Here is a 23,706-nt window from a genome sequence, read left to right as displayed (position 1 = left end):
TGATGGCAACCAAGGGAAGGAGGACATGGCAAAGGACAAGGGAGGAGGCCCCATCACACTGGAGCAGCCAGCTCAGCCCAGAGGGGTGGAGAACCTATGGGGGTGGGGGGAGGGAGGATGGATTCACCCGCCCCCTCCCCACCTCTCCCTCCCAGCCCCAGGGAATGTTTCGTTTGCTAAATGAAGTCAACGTGGCCCAGATGTTGGGCAGCTGCCTCTGGAAGCAGTTCCTGTGCTGAACTGTACAGAGGCAAAGTAGTGTGTTGGGCTGGCCCCCGCAGCTCTGGCAGTCCTCCTGTCTAAGGATAAACACAGCCTCCCAGCTCCCACTCTCTCTCCCCACACCCCCACCAGCCTGCCAGGGAGGTTGCCTTTTTAGGAAACTCAGCAGATCAGGAAGAGAAGCAAAGGGACGAGGAGGCTGGGTTAGAGCAGTCAGAAAACTGCAGAGGGCAGAGAGGTGCTGTGGTGACAGAGAGGGCGCCTCAGGTAGTGGGGAAGCAGCCAGGCCAGGAGTTCAGGTAAACACCTGCCGGGGGCCAGGCCAATGACTCAGTCTCGGTCTGTAATCACTGGACTCCCTCCAGCCACACTCACCCCCCAGCTCTCACCAGCTCCAAATTCCCGTCCCAGCCACAAACATAGCCATTCCCTCAGACACACTCATTCCCTAGGGCCCCAGACACAACAAACCCTCTGCCTAGACACAGCTAACCCTTTCCTGTCACCCTCGTATCCTCACCAAATGGGCCCAGCGCCTTCCCTCATTGACACCTAAGCGAGGGAAGGAAGGAGGAAAATAAGAGAGAGAGGAGCAGGTAAAGCTGTGGGGGTCCAGACATCACAGAGGAAAAGGGAAGAGAAAAGATCTTCTGACTGAACGTCCCCCACCCCTGCCATGTTAAGTGTAAGATTCTTCTTTTACCGGTCTTTTAAAAACTCTAGGATGTTTGTATGCAGGCATCCCCTCTATACCAATAACCCTCTGCTGCCTCTCTTTTTGATACCCTGCTTTCCCGGGGTGCTCCACCCCAACAAAAAAGCAATCAAAGTGTGGCAAAGGGAGACAATGGCTACAGTGACGCCAGGAGCCTAACCACATTGGCTCGTGCTGGGGGTCACACCGCAGAGTCTGGACGGCGTTCCCGGCAACAACCCCATGACAGCTCACGTTGACATCTACCAATTTGAAGGCTTCCTTCTAGTTCTGCTCAGAAGGGACACGGGGGCTTGTGTATTTAGCAGGGAGGAGATAACCCTATGGGTCCATTCCTGCACAAAAGCAGCGAAGCCTGGGTTAAGAAGGAAGGTCAGATGTCCTCTCCTTACCTCATCTGAGCACCAGGCACACGCAGGACTCACAGCCAGACACTCCTGGCAGGAGTGGATGCCTCGTGTGGTACAGATGTTGGACACTGCAAAGGAGACAAAGGCGTTAGCAACCGACTTGGCCTGACAGGGTAACTGGCCTGCCCCATCCTTCCCAACTTCCCCAAATGCTCAGATGTATAGCTCTCAGATGCACACAGCAGGTCTGACCATACCATAGACCTTCACCAAACACAGGCTGTTTCGTAAGGAGGAAAGAGAACGAGAAAGGTCAGGAGAAACTCACCGCCACCCTCACTGATGAGGCCCCAGTGATGACAAGCTTTGGAGCAAGATGGACCCACAGTGTCAGATCATAACAGATGGAAAGGCTTTCATTAACAACTGGTCTGACACCCACATTGTGCACAGGAAAATCTGAGGCCCAGAGCAATGCAGTGTGCCCTCTCTCCAATTATTCGTGCGACGGATTCACAGCCACTACGTGGGGATCCCAGGCCCTGATGCACTAACATTAACACACAGCCTAAATATGGTGGGGGGCAGTGGTGGGGGTCACTGCCAGGCAGTGTTCCACTGGCCTTCCAGGACAAAGCAAATCTTCTGAAGCCCTCTCAAGACTCCCAATACATATATCAAGGTGTCAGGGTGTAGAATGGTCCAGGGAGAATGCCAGAAATGTCAGAAAAGGCTGAGTGAGATAAGCTGGAAGAGCAGGAATTGGAGTTGGAAGGCCTGTATTTGAATTATTTTTTAATTTTTAAGTTTTCATATTCAGGGGCACCTGGGTGGCTCAGTCGGCTGAGCATCCGACTTCAGCTCAGGTCGTGATCTCCCACTCTGTGGGTTCGAGCCCTGAATCAGGCTCTGTGCTGACAGCTCAGAGCCTGGAGCCTGCTTTGGATTCTGTGTCTCCCTCTCTCTCCACCCCTCCCGCGCTTGTGCTCTGTCTCTCTCACTCTCCTTCAAAATAAATAAATAAACAAACAAACAAACAAACAAACGTATAAAAAAAGTTTTTATGTATTTATCTTGAAAGAGAGAGAGAGACAGACAGCAGGGGAGGGGCAAAGAGAAAGGGAGAGAGAGAAACCCAAGCAGGGAGAGCCCGATGTCAGAGCTGTCAGAGCAGAGCCCGATGTGGGGCTTGAACCCATGAACCACGAGATCATGACCTGAGCCGAAATCAAGAGTCGGACACTTAACCGACTGAGCAACCCAGGCACCCCTGTATTTGAATTCTGAATGCTCCTTTTACTAGCTGTACCAGGACTAACTGAGCTGCTCAGTTAACCTTTATGAAATGGTAACACCCACCTCACAGGATTTGTGCAAAGAATTCAGGGAGGTGAAGGAGAAGCACTCAGCACATGACAAAAGGCCATTCGAATGTGAACAGTTTTCACATTGTCATGGGACAGAGAAAAGCCTGGGGTGTGGGGAGGGAGGGGGAAGAGCAGAGGCCACCACAGAGATCGAAATAACCCAGAGAAGCCTAGCCAGGAAGCAAACCGCAGGCATTGGCTTGGGCGGAAGCTCTCATCCTCCCTGCTTCCCCTAGTTCAGCCTTTCTGGGCTCAGCCAGGTAAACCTCCTCCCTTCCGCAGTGGTCCCCAGGAAGGCTTTTTCCAATGTAAGGAACATACTGAGGAAGATACATTCCTCTCCATGACCCAGGTCCTTCATCCAATTTCCTAAAGTAGTCCCTTTGCTCCCGGCTGGTAAGACCAGCAAATCTATTTTTAGGGAAATCAGCCTGATCAAAAAAAGATTGTTTTCCCAATGCCCCCAAAACTTCCTATCAAGCTGCAAGTCTCAAGTCTATTTTATTATAACGTGTGTGAACTCCCTTCCAACACCTAGACAAAACATACCCAGAAAATGTGTGTATACACACACATACACACACACACACACACACACACACACACACACACACACACAGAATATTGTCAAGAAAAATTATCCATTTTTATCTGTTGTATCCAGTGTTGACAAGTAGACCCACCATACTTAGGGATTATCTGATTTTCTAGGAGTGCATACCTTTGTTTGACTTCTATTGATTAGGACATTTTAGAACTCTATAAAAGTAGAGGTTAACTTGTAGAAAACCAGTAACAATAGAAATGATTCTTGGGGTGCCCGGGTAGCTCAGTCGGTTAAGTGTCTGACTCTTGATTTCAGCTCAGGTCACGATCTCATGGTTTGTGAGTTCAAGCCCCGCACGGGGCACTGCGCTGACAGCATGGAGCCTGCTTGGGATTCTGTCTCCTTCTCTTTCTGCCCCTCCCCTGCTTGCTCTCTGTATCTTTCCCAAAATAAATAAAAATAAACAAACAAAAAGAAATGATTCTTGATAATAACAGTGTATATGGTTCTTATCCAACAGCGATGCAAATGATTTCTGTCTGGTTTTATTGCCTTTAACCAATTTTGAAAATATTAGGTAACTGATTTCAGCGTTCCTTTCAACTACCAACTATAAATCTCCCTTCCCTGAATTTTCTAAAGATTGTTTTAAATTATTTTTAATTAATCTCTCCACCCAACGTGGGGTTTGAACTTACAACCCTGAGATCAAGAGTCGCATGTCCTATGCCCTATGCCCTGAGCCAGCCAGGCGCCCCTCCCTTCCCTGAATTTTCTTTTGACTTAACCTGACTCCCTCATTAATTAAGCTGAATAAAATCTTTGGCACATGTGCGTGTTACACTTGTATGGTAACGTACTTTTACCTCTTTAAAAAATTACGTTTTACCGATATCCATCTCAGGGCCTCACCAGGGGGTGGAGGGAGCTAACAGAAGAGGGAAGCGTGCAATCAGTGGACTGCGGTCCTCGTTGAGTCACCACTGCTAACGTGGCCTTGGGAGAGTATGCATCTCCTCTTAGCCTGTTTCTTCACTCGTAACTCCTAACGTTACAATTGTTCATCTATCTATCTTAACAACACTGCCACCCAATAGATTTTAATAAGCCTCTTGAGGCTTGCCCCGTCCAGCCCCATCCAGTCCCATCCAGCCCCGTCCAGCCCCAACCAGCCCCATCCAGCCCCAGTCCTTGCTCACAGGAGATGCTCCATAGATATACAGTGGAACACATTGAAAGGCACTGGCCTGGATCAGTTATATTTTGTGTTTTTAAGCAACCGAGCTCACGTCTCCAAATTATGCATTGAGTTCCATTATAAAACATGCAAATGCATTGAAACAGTGCCTGTGACAATTTAAACTTCCACTGTTCTCCTAAAAACACCAGCATCACATGTGGAATCCCGGAAGCCCCAGACTTCCTCAGAGCTCGAGTCTAACTTTCAAAGGCTTTTCCCAAATCCACAGTTCCCCAAGTGGGGTGCCGCTACCAGCCCATGAGGAACCTCTGGGCCCCAGGCTCTGACTTGACTGACACTCTCACCGAGCGAGCGCGAGGACCGTGTCGTGGGAATCACAGCAGTGGCTCCCGGCCTGGCCCTGAGCTACCAAGGCCACCTCTGAGTTGGGGCAGCCCTCAGCCACGCATTGTCTATAATGGAAGGAAGGTAGCCAGGAGCTGCTGGCCTCAGAGGACCTCACAGTTCAGAATCCACGAGGCAACCAGGAGGCCTCCCCTTGCGAGGACTGCCTGGCCATGTCTCAGCTCGTGGTGGCTCTTTCCCTGGCCAGATGTGAGCACACACCCCCCGCCGCCCCCCCCCCCCCACCTTTACTGCCTTACTGGAAGCATAGCTCAAAATGTTTTAGGTCTCTGTCTCCCTCCTCAAAGTTTCCATGGGAATCAGCATCGAGGGGGGTAATTCCAGACATAAATGCCATCGGTTTTCACTGGGGTTGGGGGGAAGAGGCAGGGGGAGACCTCGGGAAGAGTGAGACTAGAGAAGAGGACCATGGGAGGTGTGGGCACCTCCAATTATTTTTGAAAACTCTCCCCAGGCTATCCATTTTTCCACCCATTCACTCTCAAATTAGCATGTATTTGCCTAGGAGCCCTTGACTCTCGTAGCCACAATAGAAAGCCTTGCCAGATGGGAAATAAATAACAGCAGGCCCCCTCCCGGTGAATGGGCAGCCCATGACCCCAGAGGATGAGACAAGCCGCTGGGATCTGTTCTTTAGGAAGTCATGCCCGGGGAGTCATGAGAGCCCGTTCCCCTTTCCTCTCTTAGTGAATCATAGGTTGATTTCATGAGAACCAGTGATTCCCCCCACAATACCCCCCACCAAGACCTACCACCAAAGGCAGGTTCCCCGGATCGGATCGCCGTGGCTAAAAGTGACTGACTCATCAGAAGTTTCTGCGCCTGGGCCACGCTGATTCAATGAGCTTCAGCTCTGAGACCACCCCTCCCTCCTGAACATGTGGAAGGAGTTTGGGCCTCTGTTTCCAGCCATTCATAAGGCCTGTGTTCTTGCTCAGCCTCAAGGGCCCAGACTCAGCCCTGCCAGAGAAGTGGCAATCTTCATCAGAACTTTGTCGCTGAAAACAATCAGCAACCCCACCACCCATTTCCTCTGATGGTTTAGCCAGAGCAAGCAAACAGGGCCCTGGTCCTCACAGGGTGGCTATAAGGATTAAATGAAACAAGTCCCTGTCAAACTCTGAGCACAAAGGGCTGGCACACAGGAAGCACTCCCTAAAGGCTGCTGCTGCTGCTACAGTGGCTGTCGTTTTTGTCCTTGCTGTTTTCATCCTGAGTCCCAAGCTGTTTGAGGCAGGTGAATGTTTTACTTTCTTCTTACTTTTTCCCTGAAGCCACTCTTCTACACGACACTAGACACACTGCTGAGCATGCCCTGAACAGGGGGGTGGTGGGAGCACAGAGCCAGAAAGCATCAGACTACAGTAAAACGATCAGTTGTCAGATCTAACTTCTAAATGGAGTCAGGAATATTAGTGTTTGAAAATCCAGTCCAGGAGGGATGGCCAAGAGGAGAAGGCCAAGTAGAAAATAGAGAGAGGGGCGCCTGGGTGGCTCAGCCGGTGAAGCGTCCAACTCTTGACTTCAGCTCAGGTCATGATCTCACCGTTCGTGAGATCGAGCCCCACGTCATGCTCTGTGCTGGTGGCTTGGAGCCTGCTTAGGATTCAATCTCTCTCTCTCTCTCTCTCTCTCTCTCTCTCTCAGTAAATAAACATTAAAAAAGAAAGAAAAGAAAATATAGACAAGACCGCCAAGAAATTTGCCTGAAAAGCAGTGGAAGGAAAGGCTGTGGTTTGGCACGTCAGCCCGATTCACAAAACCAGAAGAGAGACAAAGGATGGGGAAAATGGGGGAAAAAAGAGGAACTAGGAAGGGAGTTGGAACAAGTGGAAGTCATAATGCGTCAATGAGAGCTATTTTGAGGACACACTGTCCAATGAGCCAGGATGCCAGAATGCAGGAATGGGCCACCCTAGTGAAGCCAGGGTGCTTCAGGAAAGGGCTAAGTCAAAAGGAGAGGTGTTTAGTGGGAAGGGAGGGTGATCCACACTGCATACACCACGGACTGTCTTGCTATCTGCCAGAAAGGAGGTCTGGCCTGGCTCTCCAGCCCTGCCACTGACCTTTGACTAGTCACTTCCCAATTAGGTCCACGGGGACACCGGCTGACTTGGCGGGGCCTGATCTTCCATTGCAGTCACCTGGCTGAGTGAGTCATCCAAGAACAAAACATCTCATGCTAACTGCCATATGGATCCACAAGTTTCTCTAGAGCTTTCTTAGAGCAATCTGCTAAGAAAGTTTATTTTATTTTTGTTCCTTCATTACATGTAGCAGCAGCTCAGTAATCTAAGGAAGGGGAAGGGGAAGGGAAAAGTGAAGTTCAAGGTAACACGCACCTCTGAGCATAAAGCTCCAGGAAGCATCACCCAAAATGGCAGGAAATCCAAATTTCCACGTTTCACCATATCTAAGACTATGGATGTAGGATGTACCATAATTTCAGAGATTTAAAAAAGTGCATCACAGTTCGTTAAATATGGCATGTGACATCAGAAGGCATTTGTGTATAATTTGCCTCTACCAATATTAAAATGTGTTATGGGTTGAATTCTGTGCCCCCAGAAAAATATGCTGACGTCCTAACCCCCAGTGCCTACCACTGTGACCTTATTTGGAAACAAGATCTTTGCAGATATAATCAAGATAAGGTCCTTAGGGGAGGCCTAACCCAGCCTGACTGATATCCTTGCAGGGGAAAAACACCATGTGAAGACAAACATACAGAGAAAATGCCATGTGATGACAGAGGCAGAGATCGGAGTGATCCAACTGGAAGGGAAGGAATGCCAGAGTACCAACAACCACCAGGAGACAGGAAGCATCAGGGAAGGATTCTATCCAGAGTCTCTGAGAAAGCAGGGCCCTGCTGATACCTTGCCTCCAGTTTTCTAGCCTCCAGGGAGACTAGAATAAAGTTCATTGCGTTAAGCCCCACAGTTGTAGCACCCCTAAGAAGATAATACAAAAAGGTTTTGCATTTCTATAGCATATATGACACGATTTCGAGAAACACTGCCCTTAAATACTTTATGTGATTGAGAAAAAAAAAAGCCATTCTGGAATGAAAATTTTGCTATGGCTAATCCATCTATAGATAATAGGAACATGGCCACTTCAGCTTTATACTTTTATACTAATATACATCAGTGGTGTTGGTGTTCATTCATTCATTTACTCAACAACTATTCATGAAGCACCTACCTATGCCTGGCGCTCTCCTAGGCACTGGAGACATATTGTGGAACGAAACAAGCCCCCTAGTCTTGTGGAGCTCAAATTTTAGTGCAAAAACAAAAACAAAAACTTACAACAAAAATGGACAATTTCAACCAGTGGCAAATGCTTTTAAAAAAAACAAAAGGAGAATAAAAGAATAACATCAATGAGGGGAAGAAGTCTCTTCTAGAGAACATGGTCAAGAAAGGCTTCTCTGAACCTGAATAAGCATTTTTCCAGAGACCTACAGATGGCCAACAGACACATGAAAAGGTGCTCAACATCACTCATTATCACGGAAATGCAAATCAAAACTACAATAAGATATCACCTCACACCTGTCAGAATGGCTAAAATCAAAAAGACAAGAAATAACACGTGTTGATGAGGATGTGGAGAAAAAGGAACCCTCATTCACTGTTGGTAGGAATGTAAGTTGGTGCAGCCACTATGGAAAACAGTAGGGAGGTTCCTCAAAAATTAAGAACAGAAACATCATATGATCCAATAATTCCACTACTGGGTATTTACCCAAAGAAAACAAAAACACTAATTCAAAAAGATACATGCACCCCTATGTTTACTGAAGCATTATCTACAATACCCAACTTTGGAAGCAACTTAAGTGTCCATCAATAGATAAGTGGATAAAGAAGATGTAATACACACACACACACACACACACACACACACACATAGAATATTGCACAGCCATAAAAAAGGATGAGATCTTGCCATTGGTGATAACATGGATGGACCCAGAGGGTATTATGCTAAGTGAAATAAGTCAGACTGAGAAAGACAAATACTATATGATTCACTTATATGTGGAATCTTGAAAACAAATTAATGAACGAACAAAAAGCAGAATCAGACCTATAAATACAGAGAACAAACAATGTTTGCCAGAGGGAAAAGGGGATAAGTGGATGGGCAAAATGGGTGAAGGGGACTGGGAGATAGAGGCTTCCAGCATTGGGATGAGTAAGTCATGGGAATAGGGAATACAGTCGATGGTATTACAATGGCGTCGCATGGGGACAATGGGCGGCTACACTCGGGAATGTAGCATAATGTATAGAGATGTTGAATCACTACGTTGCACACCTGAAACTAATGTAACATGTATGTCAAGTGTACTCAAATAAAAAAAACAATTAAGAAAAGGGGGAAAAAAGAGAAAAAGAAAGGCCTCTCTGAGTTGACATTTCAAAATGATACAAGTGGGTCATGAGAAGATCTAGGGGACAAGCATTCCAGAAAGAATCCACAAGTGCGAGATGGACTTCAGCCTGTTAAAGAAGTAGCAGGAAGAGAGAGGGAGGAGGAAAGAGGCAGAGAAGTGGCTGGAGAAGCAGTCAGGGACCAAAACGCTAGAAAGCTACAACCATGGTAAGGAGTATGGCTTTCATTCTCCATATGATGGAAAGCCACGAGAGGAATTTGAGCAAACGTGAGTAGAGAAAAGGTCCTCCTGGCCACTGAAAGGAAGGCAGACCTAAGGGGAACAAGATGAAAAGAAACCAGTTAGGAAGCTATTACAATAATTCAGGCAACAGACGGCAGGGATTTGGATCGGGATAGTAATGGTGTTAACAGTGTGGTCAGACCCTAGACATGTTCCAAGGACTTACTGCCGGATGGCATGTGGGGCACGGTAGAAAGACAGGTTTGCTCCCTAGCAAGTGGACCTGCTTGGACAAAGTTCGAATGTTTTCACCACCGGCCATACCCTTTCACTGACTCTTCAGCCAGTAGGCCCTGCCCTCGTAAGTAAAGCCAGATCATGCCTGGTTTGCATCTCCAACTGGGTTAATGAGGTAGCCGTGTGCAGAACACTGCAGAAGGCCCCTCCTCGGACCGAGTCCTACCTTCTGTATGGTTGTCATATAACATTAACACCCAGACCCTGAGCAACACCATAGGGCAGCCGTGGTAAAATCAATGATCATTATTATTGCGTAACAGTGAACGTGGTGGGGAAAACAAGCAGAACTGTAGGCAGGGGATCTCAGGTCCAAAGCCACTTCTTTGCCATTCGGCCGGCTAGGTAGCCTCCAGCAGGCCCATTCGTCTCCCTGGGGCTCCGACAACAGTGACTCTTGTAGTCTCTACTCAAGGACTCGTAATTGCTCATTGGTATTTAAAGGGCCTGATGCAGCCACATCGGCCAAACACGGGAGACCCCAAATGGCTGCTTCCTTTCCCCATGCTCCCAAATATGGACATAGTACTTATCTCAGGCGTTGTTTGGATTAAATGAGATAATTTATGTGGAAGAACCACCTGTGGTGGATGCTCAGTAAATGTTGGCTTCCTTCCTCCTCACCTTCCCTCTAACTGCTTCCTGCGTTAGGAATGCCATCCCCACCGCTGCCCCAGCCCTGCCCCAGGGTCAGACTCACAGGACCCTCTGCCTCTAAAAGGATATGCTGAAGAAATCGCTGGCCTGGAGACAAGAGCCCCCAGGGCTAGAGCCTACCAATGCCACTAAACGAGCTGTATGACCTTGGGAGGGTCCCTTCAACGCTCAGGGTCTCCCTTTCTCCTTCTCTGTAAAGCAAACAGTGTTGGGTTAGAAGATCTTCAAGGTTCCGCCAGTCCTGGACGTCTATATTCCAGCCAGAAAGCATCACGAGTGACTCCCAGTCTAGGAGGCCTAGCATCCCTGGGCCCAAGACCACTCACACAATGCACAAACGCCCATTTCTTCTTAACAGCTTGACAGACATTTGATTCAAATGCTGCATCTCAAGCTCTGGAAAATGTTATCAGCACAGGCCCCACCTCCCAAGTGACACACTCAGCACAGAGAAGAAGCGAGCTGGTACCAAGCTCTGTTTGAGGCCCAGCCCAGCGGTGCCCTGTTGGTGACCTCCTTGGCATGCAGCTGTCCAGTTCTGCTACTCCTCCTCCTCCTCCAGCTCACGTCTGGTGGGTACGGACAGCAGGCAATGGTCCTCACGGTCCCCACCCCCTCCCCTCCCCACCCTGTCTTGGTAGGAAGGCAAATTACTCCCACCGTTTTGGAAAACAACTCAGCAAAACCTATTACAATTTAGATGTAAAACATTCATGTCCTTTGACCCAGCAGCTTCGGTTCAAGAAATTGAACCTGCAGAAACACTTGAACAAAGGTGCAGACAATGAACAAGGAGACTCCCTGCCGCTTTATTTGTAGTAGCAAATACATGGGAATGATCCCAAAGTCCGCCAGCAGGGAATCCATTAAGTAAATTCTGCTACATCCATATAACAGTATGCCTTCTGGCAAGAATTATATCTCTTAGGATAAATAATGGAAAGATATAAACTGACATAAAACATGCTTCGAGGGGCGCCTGGGTGGCTCAGTCGGTTAAGCGTCTTGACTTCGGCTCATGTCACGATCTCACAGTTCACGAGTTCGAGCGCCGGGTCGGTCTCTGTGCCGACAGCTCAGAGCCTGGAGCCTGCTTTGGATTCTACGCCTCCCTCTCTCTCTGCCCCTGCACAGCTTGTACTGTCTCTCTCTCAAAACAGGTTTTAAAATTTTTTTAAAAGAAATAACAATAAGAATAAATAACTGCATATGGTGACACACATGGGGGAAAAAAACTGGAGTAACTATTAACAGTGGGTATCTTTAAGGACAAGACTACAAAGGACTTGGTACTTTGCATTATCCTACTTCTGCACTGCTTCAACTTTTTTTTTTTTTTTTTACAAGCGGAATTACTTTTATAAGCTAAAAAAAAAAAATTAGAGCTAATTCTGAATGTCGTCAGTCCTGTCTCATTTTGTACACTGGCATTCACCTACATGTAGGCTCCCCAGAGCATGCCAGGCTTCCGACAAGCCGGGACATCTGCAGCATCAGCACCCGTTAGCCTCTTTGAATCTGAAATCCAGCGGGAACTCAGGAATAGACTTTGGCCCACTCCCTTCAGGAACCGCCCGGGAGAGAGCAGGGTATGGTCTGTTCTCAATATGTAGCAGTCCCAGATCGCTCATCAGTCTCAATATGTAGCCACGTTCCCCTCATCTCAGAGAGGTGGTCACACCCGCCCTCCCGCAGCTCCAGCAGAGGTTTAACCTGGAGGAGCTTACCTCGTGTAGTGGCTAAAGCAAGGGTTTGAAACCACGGGTGGATCTCACAGGCCCGGGGTTTCTCGACCCAGGAATCCCATTTAGCACAGAGATTTAGGTTAACTACGGGGACTTTTTTTTTTTTTTTTTTAATTTTTTTTTTCAACGTTTTTTATTTATTTTTGGGACAGAGAGAGACAGAGCATGAACGGGGGAGGGGCAGAGAGAGAGGGAGACACAGAATCGGAAACAGGCTCCAGGCTCCGAGCCATCAGCCCAGAGCCTGACGCGGGGCTCGAACTCACAGACCGCGAGATCATGACCTGGCTGAAGTCGGACGCTTAACCGACTGCGCCACCCAGGCGCCCCATAACTACGGGGACTTCTTAAAGTGGCTACTGAATGTGCCTTTTGCCAAACCTCTGGAGCTCTCTTCTGGTGCGAAATTTTTCAAGCCTGTTTTTAACTGTAGATCTCCCCCTTCCCTGCCCCCCACCCCCCACAAAGAAATCTTTACATGGAGTTCCATGATATGAATTAGTTAAAGGAAAAGCTTCTCCAGTTGAAGGTGAGGAGGGGCAGGTGTGAACCAAAGTCTCTCCCTCCATCTCCTTCCATTTTGCAGCCCCTGAGACACCAAGAGCCCGACCAGGTTCAGGGGGAAGATGGCTTGTGCAAAGTCACCCAGCAAACGGATGAAAAAGCTTGCACAGCTGGGAATCGAATATAGGTTTCTCAGTTTCCGACCCGCAGATCTTTTCACACTGACTTTTTTTTTTTTTTTCCTGCATGAAAGGAGGTGTTTTTTGTAAGCTTAAAAAAAGAAATAGCACAAGTTTAGGTAGAGGCATAGGAACACACATGAGAATTATTATATATACATGGAGGAAAATCTGAATCGAGCACACCACCTGGGGGCACTGGGGCGGATCAGTCGGTTAAGCGTCTGACTCTTGATTTCTGCTCAGGTCATGATCTCACACAGTTCATGAATCCGAGCCCTGCATTGGGGCTGTGTGCTGACCCTGCAGAGCCTGCCTGAGATTCTCTCTCTCCCTCTCTCTCTCTCTCTCGCCCTCTCTCTGTCCCTTCCCCCAGTTGTGATCGAGCACGCGTGCTCTATCTCAAAATAAATAAACATTAAAAAAAATAGAACACACCATCTATTTAATATTGAACGTTATGGGAGAACAGAATTAAAGGGAAACTAGCCATTTTACTCTCCAATGTTTGACTTTCTTAAAATGAGCACATATCACCTCATTCTCTCCTTGAATGTCTGAATGTCTTCACCAATTGAGCTAAGAAATGCTGGGTGGGGGGGGCGGGGAAGGAGACTAGTCTTTTTGTGGGAATATGACTAAAAACCAGAAGGAAGACTTATTATTTTCAGATATGCTATCAAAAATTTTAATTAAACATTTTTAAAAAATTTTTAAATTTTTTTTTAATTTATTTTTAAGAAAGAAAAAGTGTGAATGGGGGAGGGGCAGAGAGAGAGAGAGGGAGACACAGAATCCGAAGCAGGCTCCAGGCTGTGAGCTGCCAGCACAGAGCCCAACGCAGGGCTCCAACCCACGAACCACAAGATCATGACCTGAGGTGAAGACCAACGCTTAACCAATTGAGCCACTCAGGTGCCCCCCACCCCCGCAAAAAAATTTTAAAAGGTAGAATAGCTCCAGGTTTACTTAACAAGGATTGTGATGTACCATATTTGGCCACAAAATACGCATTCCTTTCCAGACTAATAATAAAAGTGCTGGTTGCTGCAAAGTCCTCTCCAATATCCTGAAGAGATCACTACTTAGCACTGGGGAAATCAAATGGGTTATACATGGCTCAAAGGCATTGATCCCGTTAGAAAATTTAGAAATGGAAAGTTGCATCTGGGTTTCATTCACATGGTCCCCTGCTTTCTTTTCTTTTTTAATTTTTTTAATGTTTTTATTTATTTTTGAGACAGAGACGGAGTCCGACGCAGTCTCCAGGCTCTGAGCTGTCAGCACAGAGCCTGACGCAGGGCTCGAACTCATGGACTGTGAGATCATGACCTGAGCTGAAGTCGGACGCTTAACAGACTGAGCCACCCAGGAACCCCATCAGGGTAACCGCCTCAGCACCTGAGGAAGATGAAGTAGACCTAGATAACCCCTGGGCTTTCTGGGGTTCTCCACAACATGGATGAATCTCAGATGTGTCACGCTATGTGAAAGAAGGCAGACTTAATGGGCTATGACTTCATTTATATGACGTTCCATTAAAGGTAGGACTGTAAGGACGGGAAACAGATCAGAGGTTGCCAGGAACTAAAGGTGGGGATAGGGTACTGATGACAAAGGAGTTCAAGGGAACCTTTTGGGATGATGGAAATATTCTGTATCTTGATCATGGTGATGGATACTTGATTAAACGTGTGTCACAATTCAAAAAACCATATACCTAAAAAGGATGGATTTTATTGCATGTAAATTACCCTCCAGTAAACCTCACTTTAAAAAGAGTGTTCCTGGAGGGGCATCTGGGTGGCTCAGTCAGTTAAGTGTCTGACTCTTAATATTGGCTCAGGTTACCATCCCAAGGTTATGGGATGGAGCCCCCAGCCAAGCCCCACATTGGGCTCTGTACTGAGCGTGGAGCTTGCTTAAGACTTTCTCTCTCTCTCTCTCTCTCTCTCTCTGCCCCTTCCCTACCTCCTGCCCCCCCTCCTGCTTGTATGTGCACACTCTCTCTCTAAAAAATAAATAAATAATAAAAAGAGTGTTCCCGGAGACACTATGTACATGGGGGAAAAAGGCAGATTTTACACATTTCTTTTGCTGGATAGTTTCACGTTGCAATAAACAGCAGCAGCTTACACAGGAATAGACAGTATCATTCTCCCACTCCCACCTGCATTGGCACTCAGGAACCGAGTTCCTTCAAACACAATGATCTTCCCATCTAGGAACGGGCAGAGCTCAGGGGCAAGGAGGCGAGGCGATGGGGTGAAGTAGCAGGCCAGCTCTGTGGGCAGCAGAGGGGGCTGGCTCAGGCCAAGTGGTTTATCCCTGAAGCTGCTCAGTCACTCCCCCAGTTAATTATCTGTCTGCTGATTCATGAGTTGTGGTTCCTGTGGGCATGCTTCTTGGCTATTTCTGCCAACAGAGGCAGAAGGATTCGCAGGGCTGGGAGGGGATGATAACCAGAGATCCTGAGTGTGGTGGGGAGTTACAGAGGAAGAATTTCTATTAGGAAATTCCAGAGTCATATCCATTTTCCCCCTTCTCACTGTCGCCTCCTTACCCCATCTTATGCTGTCCCCAGGAGATCTCTACCACTCACACGGTTTTGAGGGAGGTAAAGGAGAAAGCTTCCCTCCTGAGTGTCTCCTCCCAGGAGAGAGGGGAGAAAAGCAGACAATCCACAGAGGGTCCCCTGAGAACAGAGGTCTAAGGCACCATAGTGCAGAGATCCAAATGCCCAAAGAATTCATGGTCTCAGCTGTATTCTAAAAATCTCCAGAATGCCCAGATGGAACACTGGAGGCTCCTCTGTGAATCAGTGCAGATATTCAAATACTGGGTTTCTTGCAATGAGGCACATCACCTCCAGATGCCTTTTGCTAGCCTTCCCTAGGTATTTATTTTGGCTGCCAGGGTGCCAGTCACTGGGCCTACAGCACTGAACAAAACAGACATGTCCTTCTCCTCACAGCACCTGAAATCTTGTGAATGTCTTTCACTTTCCTCTTTTCCCAGAGACAGAACTTAAGGTTTTCTAGTATATAAAGCAAATGATGGGCCTCTTTTCTCCTTGGTCTCTTCTGTGGCTTCTTGCTGGGTGAGAGTGGCTGAGATATGCCACACCACCAATGGCGGAATGTCACAAGGGTATGGAATAAGGGACTCCATTGGTCTCACTCTGGGAGCCTGGGTTGCATGCCTGCATGAAGCAGTAATAGTTCTTGTCTCCAACACATGGTAGGTACCATGGATAGGAATAATGGCAATAGTAAACACCATTTGGGGTGCCTGAGTGGCTCAGTCGGTTGCACGTTTGACCCTTGATTCGGCTCAGGTCATAATCCCAGGGTCATGGGATCGAGCCCCACATCCAGACCCGTGTAGGGCTCTGTGCTGATTCTCTCTCTCCCTCTGCCCGATCCCCTACTCACATTCTCTCTCTCTAAAATAATAACTGATAATAATAATAAAATAGTAAATGCCATTTGTTGAATGCTTATTTTGTGCCTTTATCTCATTTAATTGGCATAATCATCGAAGTACTGTTTTCTCCACTTTACAGATGAGGAAACTGAGATTCCCAAGAGATGAAGTAACTTGCCCAAGGTCACACAGCCAATAAGAGGCAAAATCAAGAATTAAACACGCATCTGGCTGGTTTTAAACCATAGCTGTCCCTTTCCCCAGCCAACAAGCCTTCCTGCCATGTCTCTCCAGGCCCTGAAGGTTCCTGCAGAAGCTTCATCTGGAGAGTTTCCAGGATATAAACTCAGAAGAAGAAATTAGCACTTCAGCTCAGAACTAATCAACTTAGATGGTGACAGCAAACAAAACTAGTTATCCCTCAGGTCTCAGGTTAGAATAAAGACTTAAACTCGGGAAGCCACAAAACCCAATACCTCTTGGGTGAAGCCAGAAAGATCATCTTTGCATGTAAATTCCAAATTTCAATTCTACCCTCAAACGACCTCGCTTCTCCCCATACCAGACTCTCCTATTCTGGGACAGCCTCTCTGTGCCACCACCCAGCTCTTTCTGTGTGTCCCTTCAACACTGTGTGGACCAACAACCCTCTTCCGCTCTCATCCTAACCTCCTGCTTCCCCAGGAATCTGACAACACCTGCAACCCAGCAGCGGGGGATTCAACCCTGGGGTAGGGGATTTAAACGTAATTGAAATTGCTTTTACCAGGAGTCTATTATTTTGGAGGTCTGACTCTAGAGAGCAAGCTCTTAAATACTTCTCCACCCTGGCTCTCAGAAGGAGTCTGGGGCTGGCTCAGCACAACCCATCACAACAGCTGGAATGATCCCAATCAACGACGAATCTGTGAACAGATCTCCCAAAGGATATTTAATGCAAACTTAAGTATGTCAATGTGGTGGTATCCTATATGGATCATTACAACTCTGTAAACCAGATCTACAAAAAAGACCAGGAGGGAGGGGTGGAGGAAGAGACACCAAAATGACAGGTACACTCCTCATCTTCACTAATACTGGCACCTGCACGATGCTAGGCTCTACCTTAGGTTACTTTATTTCCTTCTAAGACTATAAGAATATAATGATTAGACTCAGAAATCATTCAGAAATTCAGAAAGCTGTAGACGTAAAAAGAAAATGTTTTAAGTTCACGGAAGCAGGCAGCCCCACTGCCCTCGTCGACACCAGGCAGCATCTGAACCGCGGCTCTAACACCTCCCAGGACACAAGGCTGGAGATGCGTATTTCTGTCCTATGGTCACCAGGCTGCTCACTGTAGGCTGAAGACATCAGCTGACATGTTTGAGCATCTATCGCATGGGAAGCTTCGGTAAAAACAGCTTAGTCCCCTATAAATGATCTGTAACTCCCCCATCATATCATTCATACAGATTGTGGGGATGGTTTCCTGGGTGTACATTTATCTACAAACTCATCAAGTCATATACATTAAATATATACAGCTTTTTGTATGTCAACCATACACTAAAGTGTTTTTTTTAATATTGTTGCCTTGTCCTGTATAATCTTTTATACACACACACACACACACACACACACACACAAGATCTTGAAGGCAGTCATCAAAGTATTTCTGAAGAGCTATCTTTGATATGGACTTATCTCTTTTAAATACCTCCTGCAGGATTTAAATGGTCTTACAAGGAGTACTACTGGTTTCATTAAGAGTACATATATGTACACATGGGTGTCCTCTGCAGAGGAACGCCCTAGCGGACCAGGAGCCAGAGTTCTCCCTGGCAAGGTCACTAGGGCTCCGGAAGGACCACGGGCAGCATCCCTAGACTGTAATCTCTGCCCCTCCACCCGCTCCCCAGGCCCAATGAGGCCGAATCGAATGCTAACCGCCTTGGCATGGTGTGTGCAACAGCAGGAGAGACAAAGCCAGGGATCGAAGCCAGTAACAGGGACCCGTGGTGTGGCTCCTCGCATATACTGGAGGGCGATCCCGGAAGCGGAGGCACTGCTGTAACCCAGGACCCAGGAGGAGGGTGGGAGCCAGAGCCCTCACCCTCCTCCGAACCGCTCCTGCCGGGAGCCACCAAGGAAAAAGAAGAAAAGAAAACTTGGGAGAAAGTGTAACCCAAGGAGAGAGAGGAATGTGCAGGAGCGGGCACACCCGCGCGCGCACACACTCTCATCCCGAGCAGCTACAACCACATCCCTCGACAGCGCGCGGGAACAGCCCCGGGAAGCCGCAGCTCGCCGCGCCCACCCGAGCCAGCCGGCCTCCGCACGCCCCAGACCACCTGCGATGCGCGCCGCCCCGAAGGTGCGCCCGCCACCCCCCGCGCGCGCGCGCGCGCCGAGGCTGCCGGGGGCAGGCGCCCGACTCCCCTAAGGGCTCCGGCGTCCTGGAGGACCCGCCCCTAGGTGGCCTCTGAGCCCTGCTACCGCGGGGTCGGGAAGCTCCCCGGCTGCGGGCTCCGGCGGCCCAGCCTGGCCCCGCGCACTCGGAGCGCAGACGCGTGGGGGCGGCCCGCGGGTTTCCCGGCTCCGAGTCCGCAGACACCGCGGCGGCAGGATGCGCGGCGCGTCCCCGCAGCGCGGGAGCCTCACCCACCTCCGACACCGACGCCCGCCAGCGCCCCCAGCACCAGCACGGCGGCCCAGAGCGGCCGCGCTCGCATCTCGTCCGCCGCCGCCGCCGCCGCCGCCGCCGCCGCCGCCGCCGCCGCCGCCGCCGCCGCCCGCCCCACAGCGAGTAGTGGCGCCCGCGGCCATTTTTCCCGCAGCGGGAGGGGAGGGGAGGGGAGCGGACGCGGTGGGTGGGACAAACGGGGCGGGCCGCCGACTCGCGCTTCCTCCCCTCCCGCTCTTTCCTGGACCCTGCGCCGGCAAGGGGGTGGTGGGAAACCTCGGCTCCTCTCCCCCTGCCTGGCCGGGACCCGCCTCGAGAGGCGAGGCTGGGACCGGAGCGGGGTCGTGGGCACGTTCTCCGCAGACATCCTGGTCCCGGGGTCCGCGTCCGGATCCCGGGTATGCTTAGAAAAGCCAGGAGCCTGTGGCCCGTCTCCTGACCCAGTCTCACCTCCTGAGGGCTTTCTCTTTCACCTGAACTCCCAGGCACTTTCCCTCTGTACCTTGAGTTTCATTCATGCACACTTTAATTTGTTTATTTGACAACCTTTTGAATGTTTACTCTATGCCAAGCACCGGTCTAGTCCTTCGTTATTCACTGTTTTTCCCCCTTTGGGTTACTTTGGTTTTCCAGAAAGCCTCTTGACAAGACCGCATCTCAAGCTTGTGTAAGCAATGATGTCCATAAAGGGCCTCTCTCTACAAATACTTGGCTTGCGTATGGAAAGTGATCAACAACGTAGGGCCAATACACTTCCTGCAAACGCAAACTCACAGGCTTTGCAGCTTTATCGTATTTTCCTCCAAGGTTTCCTTCCCACTCTCTGCCTGCCCCCCCCCCCCCCCCCCCCCCCCCCCCCCCCCCGCCAATCCCTCCCCTGGGTCTCTGGGTCTTTCCCAAGACCAGAAATCAGCCGGCTCAGAGGGGCAAAACGCCGCGGATGTGAGCAGCAGACCGCCAGGGGCTGGGGCTGGTGCTCCTGACGCAATGGGTAGCTCTAATGACATAAAAACCAAACCTGATGCATCAAAGAGGATATGGAAGTCTCTCCAGCTCCTGGGCTCCCCTAAGGGCTTTCAACCTGCCCCTGGGCTTCCCTAAGCCCTCTCGAGACACGCAAGATACCTGAAACCTGGCCCTGACTCAGCTTTCCAGCCTCATCTCCCACCCTAAGCCCAGGAAATTAACTTGGCATTCTCAGACACTCCATGGCTTTCCATCTGACTGACCTTCCTGAATCTTCCACCTGGAAAATTACACTTCTCTTTCAAAATATCCCCGATGTAATCTCTTCCAGGTAGGCTTGTCTGGGCCCGTTCCTCCAGCCCCACCCTCTGCAGAGGTGGGCACTTCCTCCTCAGACCTCCTAAACATTAGGATACAGCAAAAGAGCAGCACCCATCAGCAGAAATGTCACTAGCAAGTTGAAGGGGACAGAGGAGGAGCCAGCCCACAAAGGGTAGCTGGGCTTCCTGACCCGGGGTTTGAGACACCAGCTGCACATGCCTCTCTCAGCTGGGGAAGAGTCTCTAAACCATGTTCACAGTGCTGTCCTTGCCCTGGCACACAATCCAGATCACACGGCCTGGTCACATGTCTGCCCGCGTATTTACTTATTTGCTCAATTCCCACAATTATAACCAATCTCCCAATCACCCAGGTGTCTCCTCAGCCTAGCTCTGTTGGCACCGGAGGTTCAACAAACCTGCTGTCCCACTCCCCAGCCCCTTCAGCCTGAAAAACTTCCTTTAACAAACCTTGCAGTGAAGGTCTCCTGGCAACAAATATGCTCAATATTCATTCGTTTCCTGCTCGTTTGCAATATTTCTTAGATCTACATTTCTATGTTGACAGCGGTAGGGGAGGTGGTTTTCTTGTACTTTAAAGATGTCGTTCCACTGTTTTCTGGCCTCCACTGTTTCTTATGAGCAGTCAGCCACCCCTAACATTGTGGTTCCCCTGTCTTTTCCCTCTGGTTTTGGTTTTTGTTTATTTGTTTTGAAATCATTTATAGAAAAATTACAAAATACTAAAGACTTCTCTCCAATCCTTCACCCGGTTTCCTCTAATGTCCACATCTTATTACCAAGTCCTAATTATCGGACGCAGGAAATTAACATAGACACAATAGTATTAACGAATCGAGATACAGTATTTGGATTTTGCCAATCTTCCCACTAAGGTCCTTTTTCCAGTCCAGGATCCAACGTGACATCTTCTCAGCCTATTTCTTTCCTCACCTTGACACTTTTGTGTCAATTGTTAGGCCAGTTATTTTACAGTATGTTTCCCGGTTTGGGATGGTCTGATGTTTTCTCATGATTGTATTGAGGGATTCTAGACAGAATACCACAGTAATGATGTACTCGTGGACACGTCATATCAGGTGGTACCTGATGACAGTATGTCTTGTTACTTACAATGTTAACCTCGGTCATTGGTTAACCTCGGTCAATGTTAACCACAATGTTAACCTCGGTCACATGGTTCAGGTGGTGTGTGCCAGACTTCTTCACCATAAAGTTACTGCTTTCCTTTTTGTAATTAATAAATGTTTTATGGAAAGACACTTCAATTCTATACAAATATGTTTTTGTTCATACTTTCAATAATTTTAGCACCTGTTAATGGTTCTTGACTGCTATCGGTCCCATGGTGTTTGATTAAGAGTGATCTCTACTTCCTTTTTTTCCTTTCACTGCTAGCAATTGGAGTTCCACAATAAGGAAGAGTTGCCCCTTTTCTCTTATTTTAAAATTTCAATTATTGGGACGCCTGGGTGCTTCAGTCAGTCAAACGACCGACTTCGGCTCAGGTCATGATCTCACAGTTTGTGAGTTCGAGCTCCGCATTGGGCTTTGTGCTGACAGCTCAGAGCCTAAAGCCTGCTTTGGATTCTGTGTCTCTGTCTCTCTCTGCCCCTCTCCCACTCATGCTCTCTCTCTCTCTCAAAAATAAAGATGTTAAAAACATTTTAATAAATAAAATAAAATTTCAGTTATTTACTTATATCAGTATGAATTCGTGGATATTTATTTTATTCCACAAGTCATAATGCAGGGCCATCATTATTTTGTTGCTCAAACTGTCTCAGGATGGTCTCCAGTTGCTTTTAAGTTTTCTCTTTATCTTTGCTTTTTTTACCAGCTTGACTATAAGGCGAATAGGTGTTGTTTTCTTGGTATTTATCCTGCTTTGGGCTGATGAGTCTTTTGAATATGTAAGTGGCTTATTTTTCACCAAATATAGGAACTTTCTTAAAAATATTTTTTTTATTTTGAGAGAGAGAGACACAGAGCGTGTGCATGGGGGAGAAGGGTGGAGGGAGAGGGAGAGAGAATCCTAAGCAGGCTCCACTCTGTCAGCGCAGAGCCCGATGCAGGGCTCAATCTCACCAACCATGAGGTCATGACCTGAGCCAAAATTGAGAGTCTGATGCTTAACCAACTGAGCCACCCAGGCACTCCAATCACCAAATATAGGAACTTTTAAGCTATTATTTCTTCAAATATTTTTTCTGCTCGTTCTCTCTCCTTACCTTCTGAAATTCCAATTACACATATTTTAGATGTCATCTAAATATTTATAATTATTTATATAATTATAAATATTTAGATATTATCCCACAGACTACTGAGGCACTATTCTTTTTTTTTTAATCCCTTTTTTCTTTTTGTTTTTCAGATTAGACTATTGATCTCTCTTTAAGTCTCTCAATTCTATATTTTGCAGTCTCTAATATGCCGCTAAGCCTATCCAGGGAATTTTTCAGACATTGTGTTTTTAAGTTCGAATAATTTCCCTTCACTTCTCTTTCATAGTTTCAGTTTCTCTGCTGAGATTCACCATATCTTCAGTTATTATATCTATGGTTCCTTTTATGTCCTTAAGCATGTTTATAATCCTTTAAAAATGCCTGTCTGCTCATTCTGACTCCTCTCAGGGACTGTTCTACTTGATTGCTTTTTTTAAAAACTGTGGGTCCCAATTTCCTGCTTCTTCAAATATATAGTAATATTAGACTGCATACTACACATTGTAGATGATTCATTTTAGAGTTTATGTGATCTTCCCTTGAAGAGCGTTGAGTGTCGTCCTATTAGGCATTTAAATTACTGGCAAATAATCTTGACGCAGTCAAGCTTGGTTTTATTCGTTTACAAGACTAGTCTTTTATATATATTTTTAATTTTGAGTCGTTTTTATTTTTGACTATAGAACACGGTCCTTACTCCTAAAGCGTGTAGACCTCCTGTATCATCTAGGGACCCAAGTTGTTCAGTGAGGTCTCTGCACTCCGACTGAGCTGAAACTCCAACGTCTCTAGGCGATGTGCAACTTCTGTTCAGCTCCCAGCTGCCTTCTGCTAAGACTTCCAGAACCTCACCGTGTACATGTGCTGCTTCTCCCTCATCCAAAGACCCCGGAGGACACCCATGCAGACTTCTGGGGGCGCCTCTCCAGTCAGCCACTACCACTCTAAGAACCTTCCCCACAGATGACAGCCCCCTCAGCAGCCTCCAGCTCTAAGCTGTGCTCTTGGGTGAGACCGCCATGCACTTCTTAGGTTCACTTCCTCGCAATGCCATCCAGACAGTCCCCCCAAGCAGAAAGTGGGGCAGCCGTAGGGCTCACCGCACGTGTTTCCCTTCCCTCGGTGGTTTTAGTTCGGCGTCCAAAGCAGCTCCTCAAACATTTTGTCTAAATGTATTGTTTAACATGGGAGAGAGAGCCCCATACCACTTTGTCAGAGTCAGAAGCAGAAGTTCTGCGATTATGAGTTTTTTCACGCTCAC

The 23,706-nt window shown here is 47.9% G+C and overlaps 1 protein-coding gene across 12 annotated transcripts in view; it reads right to left on the bottom strand.

Annotated features, from left to right (window-relative positions):
* LOC122212748 (integrin beta-3-like) overlaps positions 1–18,995 on the bottom strand; it is a 57,967-nt gene extending 38,972 nt beyond the window's left edge. For all 12 annotated transcript variants that reach the window (XR_006199269.1, XM_042926692.1, XM_042926696.1 and 9 more), the window contains exons 1-2: positions 18,893–18,995; positions 1,330–1,415 (exon numbers count right to left, since the gene is read on the bottom strand). Coding sequence is in view for 11 of the 12 variants with exons in the window: in XM_042926692.1 (XP_042782626.1) it covers positions 1,330–1,415; positions 18,893–18,959 (153 nt within the window). In the remaining variant the exon portion in view is untranslated. The remainder of the gene's footprint in view (positions 1–1,329; positions 1,416–18,892) is intronic.
* Positions 18,996–23,706: the final 4,711 nt, after the last annotated feature.

Source organism: Panthera leo (genome assembly GCF_018350215.1).
Source record: "Panthera leo isolate Ple1 chromosome E1 unlocalized genomic scaffold, P.leo_Ple1_pat1.1 chrE1_random_Un_scaffold_49, whole genome shotgun sequence".
Taxonomy (NCBI): domain Eukaryota; kingdom Metazoa; phylum Chordata; class Mammalia; order Carnivora; family Felidae; genus Panthera; species Panthera leo.
The sequence above is the reverse complement of the archived record's forward strand: the minus strand, read 5'-3'. Positions and strand labels throughout refer to the sequence as shown.